The sequence below is a fragment of the Citrus clementina genome, unplaced genomic scaffold, assembly GCF_000493195.1.
Source record: "Citrus clementina cultivar Clemenules unplaced genomic scaffold, Citrus_clementina_v1.0 scaffold_7, whole genome shotgun sequence".
In the NCBI taxonomy this organism is placed as follows: domain Eukaryota; kingdom Viridiplantae; phylum Streptophyta; class Magnoliopsida; order Sapindales; family Rutaceae; genus Citrus; species Citrus x clementina.
Genome location: NW_006262075.1, coordinates 2579173 through 2583417, shown reverse-complemented (window position 1 = coordinate 2583417; position 4245 = coordinate 2579173). Strand labels below are relative to the sequence as shown.

The 4245-nt window shown below is 30.4% G+C and overlaps 1 protein-coding gene across 1 annotated transcript; it reads left to right on the top strand.

Moving 5' to 3' along the window:
* The first annotated feature begins 3041 nt into the window (after positions 1-3041).
* LOC112096844 lies at positions 3042-4009 on the top strand. The gene is made up of 3 exons (XM_024180935.1): positions 3042-3383; positions 3465-3689; positions 3787-4009. The coding sequence occupies exons 1-3, from the start codon at positions 3204-3206 to the stop codon at positions 3940-3942; spliced, it is 561 nt and encodes a 186-aa protein (XP_024036703.1). The 5' UTR covers positions 3042-3203; the 3' UTR covers positions 3943-4009.
* Positions 4010-4245: the final 236 nt, after the last annotated feature.

The window sequence follows — 4245 nt, the reverse complement described above, 5'->3', positions numbered from 1 at the left end:
ATTCGAACAATTGCTTAAATAATAACAAGTGATAAATCATGACGGCAAACTTCTTAGTTGAAAGAAAAAAAAAATCCCCGTGGGGGGAAGCTACTGCTAGTATTTTTGTAATGCCCCTATTAGCTGTTGCGGAATCACTTTTTTGTTTTTTGTTTTTTATGCGAAAGTAAATTTTTCATTGAGAAAACTCATTAAATAAGTACAAGAACTAATTGAGAATATTACCCTTCAAACAAATAAGTTTCACTATTTAAAAGAGTGTAATTGAAAAAATATTTTCTCAATGTAAAAGAAAACATCTTTTTATGTGTTATCATGAAAAATAAAAAATTAAATCATACCTACCACCAAAATAAGTTCACCAAATAGATTTTTGGATATTATTTATAGAACTGCAATTTTGGCCATTTATGTGATAAACTATGAAAGCTTTGCAATAAAATTAACATCATTTTATTCCATTTGTTAATTGGGTTATGAATTTTTTATTACATGTGCACTTATTTATATTTCAAATTATTTTTAGTTTAATCTATCAATTAATTGGTTTTTATTTTATTTTAACCACTTCATCGTGTCATACAAAATAAGCATTTAAAATTAAGTTTCGTTAAGGATTAATAAACTATCACGTCAATATTGTATCCAAGGGTAAATTTGTAAAAGAATTTAAAAAAATTAGATTTTTTTTCATTTTTTTAGGTGAAGGGGAGAATTTGGTAATACAAAAATACGAGAATTATGGGGTAAATGGTTTATACTTTATAGTGATTTTAGTTGGGGAGAAAGTGGTTATCTCTCCATAATAAGATTATAATTTTTGTAACGGTGAGACTATTATGCCCTTTAAAATTTATTTGAACATTTATTTTAATAAATTATTTTTATTACAAAAATACCTATCATATGAATTACTAATAAGGACTCTCTCTTATAAAATAAAATAATATAATTACTCTCAATATTCATATAATACACTCACTATTCAATATGTAATCCTCTTGCAATAAATCCTAAAAAATTTATTTCCAATCTCTTAAAACAATATTTAGTAAAACAATGGGGAAATCATAATAGATTTTGAACAAATTTTTATTCTTTGATTAAAAAGAGAAAAAAAAAATGTAGTCTTCTCCTCCTTTTTTGTTTAGAGTGCAAATAACTCCCTTTTTATAAATGCTATTTTTTATAATCAAATGGCAATTCAATCTCTTTCCTACTCACATAAATAGAATTAAAACCTTAAATCTCTTATTTTGAATATAAGAGGATTTTTCCATCTCAACTAGCTAGATGACACCCAAATAGAGGAATGACAATGCATATCAGCCATTGCGTGTTTGTCATTATTGAACCCGCACCTGCGGAAAATTTGAATTATTAAACCTACCTAGCAAGTTTTTATTTTTTAAAGAAATTAGTTGTTCCAGATTTTAATAATTACCAAACTTACCCACACTTCGCAATGGGTTTTTTGTGAGTTCCATATTTAAAATCACAAATATTAAAATATACTTTTAATGATACATAAAAATATAAATGATATAATTCAACCCTAAAAAATCCGCATAAAATACTTGGTTCTATATTTTATCAATGTAAATGAATAATTAAAGTTTCAACATTAAAATAAATATGCAAAATATATCAATCTAACAAAAACATTTATGTTGTATGCAGATCATCATCACTATGATCAATATCTTGCTCCATCTTTAAATCAATATACAAGTATTGTGAACAATATTAACAAGTGAATTTTGGACAACTACCATTAACAATTAATTAAACTAATAAGAAGCCAACTTTAGCAAGCAATCATTAAATTCAACTCATTAAAGCAAAACAAAAAAAAAATTCAAATAAAAATAAAAATATTAATAATATTAAACTTGAAAATTACAAAATTTCTACTTATTAAAAGCTTATTGTATCGATCTTTACATACACACATAGACACACTCTTTAAAAAGAGCAATACATGCGGCTTCAATGAGTTAGGTTAGGTTAAGTTTAGGTCACGAGTGATAACTTTACATTAAATATATTTATAAACATTTTTTTAATGTAATTTTATGATTGAAATAAAAATAAAAATCTGTTTTTGAAAAAAAAGAAAAAAGAATGCAGATTGGCAAATACTCATGCAATTTTTTTTCACTATAAAAAATCCATCCGCAACCTATAAAATTACCTACAGCTGAAAGCTTTTTACGGACATATTTCGGATAATTTTACTATTCCTACCCACATTATCAGACAAATGTTATAACTTACCAATGATATTTGGGTAGGGAAGAATTATGTATCGGTGATATTATGCCACATCGCAACAACTAATAAAAGTGTTCAAAAAGTTGGTCAAATGCTTTTACCTCTTCGGAAATTGGACCGTTGGTTCCCGCGTTAAATACACCCTCTCTTGTTGTTAGCTCTCTACGCAATTTCAATTTTCTAACTCCCAAAACCCTCCGTTATCTTATCTTATCACCCAGAGCATCTTCATCTCCATGCCCAAATCATCAACAACAGTATGCGTTCGACCAAATAATTATTTACTACACATTGATAAGGGGCTATTCAAAGAGTGACAACCACCGACCCAGGAAATGGATATTTCTTTGTATGGTCAAATGATAAATTTGGGTCTTTCTCCTAATAGTTTTACTCTGCCATTGGTTCTCAGAGCTTGTGCTGCCGAATTAGTGTAGTGGGTTGCTCCAGTTGTCCATGTTCTTTGTGCCATACTGGGAATTGGGTCTTTCAAGTTTGCGTAATACGCATGTAATAATGTTAAGCCGGGTTGATTGTAAATGCCCGGAAGGTGTTTGCTGAAAGTTCTGATAGGACTTTGATACCTGAGTGATAACTGATTTTTTTATTTTTTTTTTATGAGAAAAGAAAATAAAAGAAAAAAAATTCTTGTGGCACAATCCACATCAGCTTTTTCTTATTATTCTTATTTTGACAAGGTTTTCTCCTTTTTATTTCCTCCTATTCTACACAAAATTTGGCTGCTTCAACAAATTATCAGAATATAATAACTAGGACTCCGTGACCCTTGCGGATAAGAAATCCTGTTATAATATAAAACTAACGATATCAATACGATAAGATTAAAGAGCCTGAACTACAGAAAGCAAGCAATTGAATCGAAAGAGAGAGATTTTGTTCAAGGTATTTACTCAATATTGTAGACAATCATGGAAGCACAGGAAGGCGATCTGTCATGGTTACAGGATTTTATACAAGCCAAATTTTATGTGCCCTGTCAATGCAGCCCAAAATTCACTACCAACTTCTGCTGCGAGTGCAAGGGCTTACCCTTCTGTGAAGATTGTAAAAATAACACCCACACACACGATGACCACAATGTGTTGCGAGTAAGTTCTTGTTTTTTCTTCTCTTTGCTTAGCAGTGACTGCCAGTACTAATAGTGATTTTGTTAACTTATTTAATCTCAGGTGTGTAAAGCTTCACGTCAAACAGCAACCACAGTTTTGATGATAAAAAAATTGTTGGATGTGTCTGATATCCAGACATACTCAATCAATGGGCAAAGAATTGTTTACATATCTCAAAGGCAAAGCAACGAGAAACATAATCCAAAAGTGATCGGCAGGAAGTGTGAAATATGTGGATGGTCAAATTTGTCGTCATCGGTCAAATTCTGTTCGGTAGAATGCAAAGTAAGTGCTTTTGGAGGAACTGCTTTATTATCTATAAACAGTTTTTATTATTTTAAGGGAAAATTAACTCGTAAAGCATTCTTTCTTCCTGGTACAGGTAGATTGGGCAAGTAAAGAAGAGAAGACCATAAGATGTATTAAACAGAAAAATTGGAGCACTCCAAAGCCATTAGAAGAATGTTATGTAGCTCCATCTGGTTCTTTTAGAAAAAGGCCTAGAAAAGGGTGCCCCATAAGATCTCCTTTAGTGTAAATCCTGGTAGTCAGAATTATTCTCCCGAAAGTTGAGAAATAATATGGATTAGCGCATTTTTTAATTTGGGCTGCCTAAACTGTAAACACTAGTGTCGAAGATGTGTTTTTGTTGGTTGTCGGGGGTTTAATGTCTACTTTGCCATCTATGATTCGGTTCATAAAACCAAATATAATTTTCCAGAAAACGGATGAGCTCAATTAGTCTTCTTTTCCTAAGCTATCAAGTGAATATGCAAATCTAAACTGGGTCCTCCCAATTCTGTGCCAGATTCATTCAGAAATCAACTACCAATTAATTTAA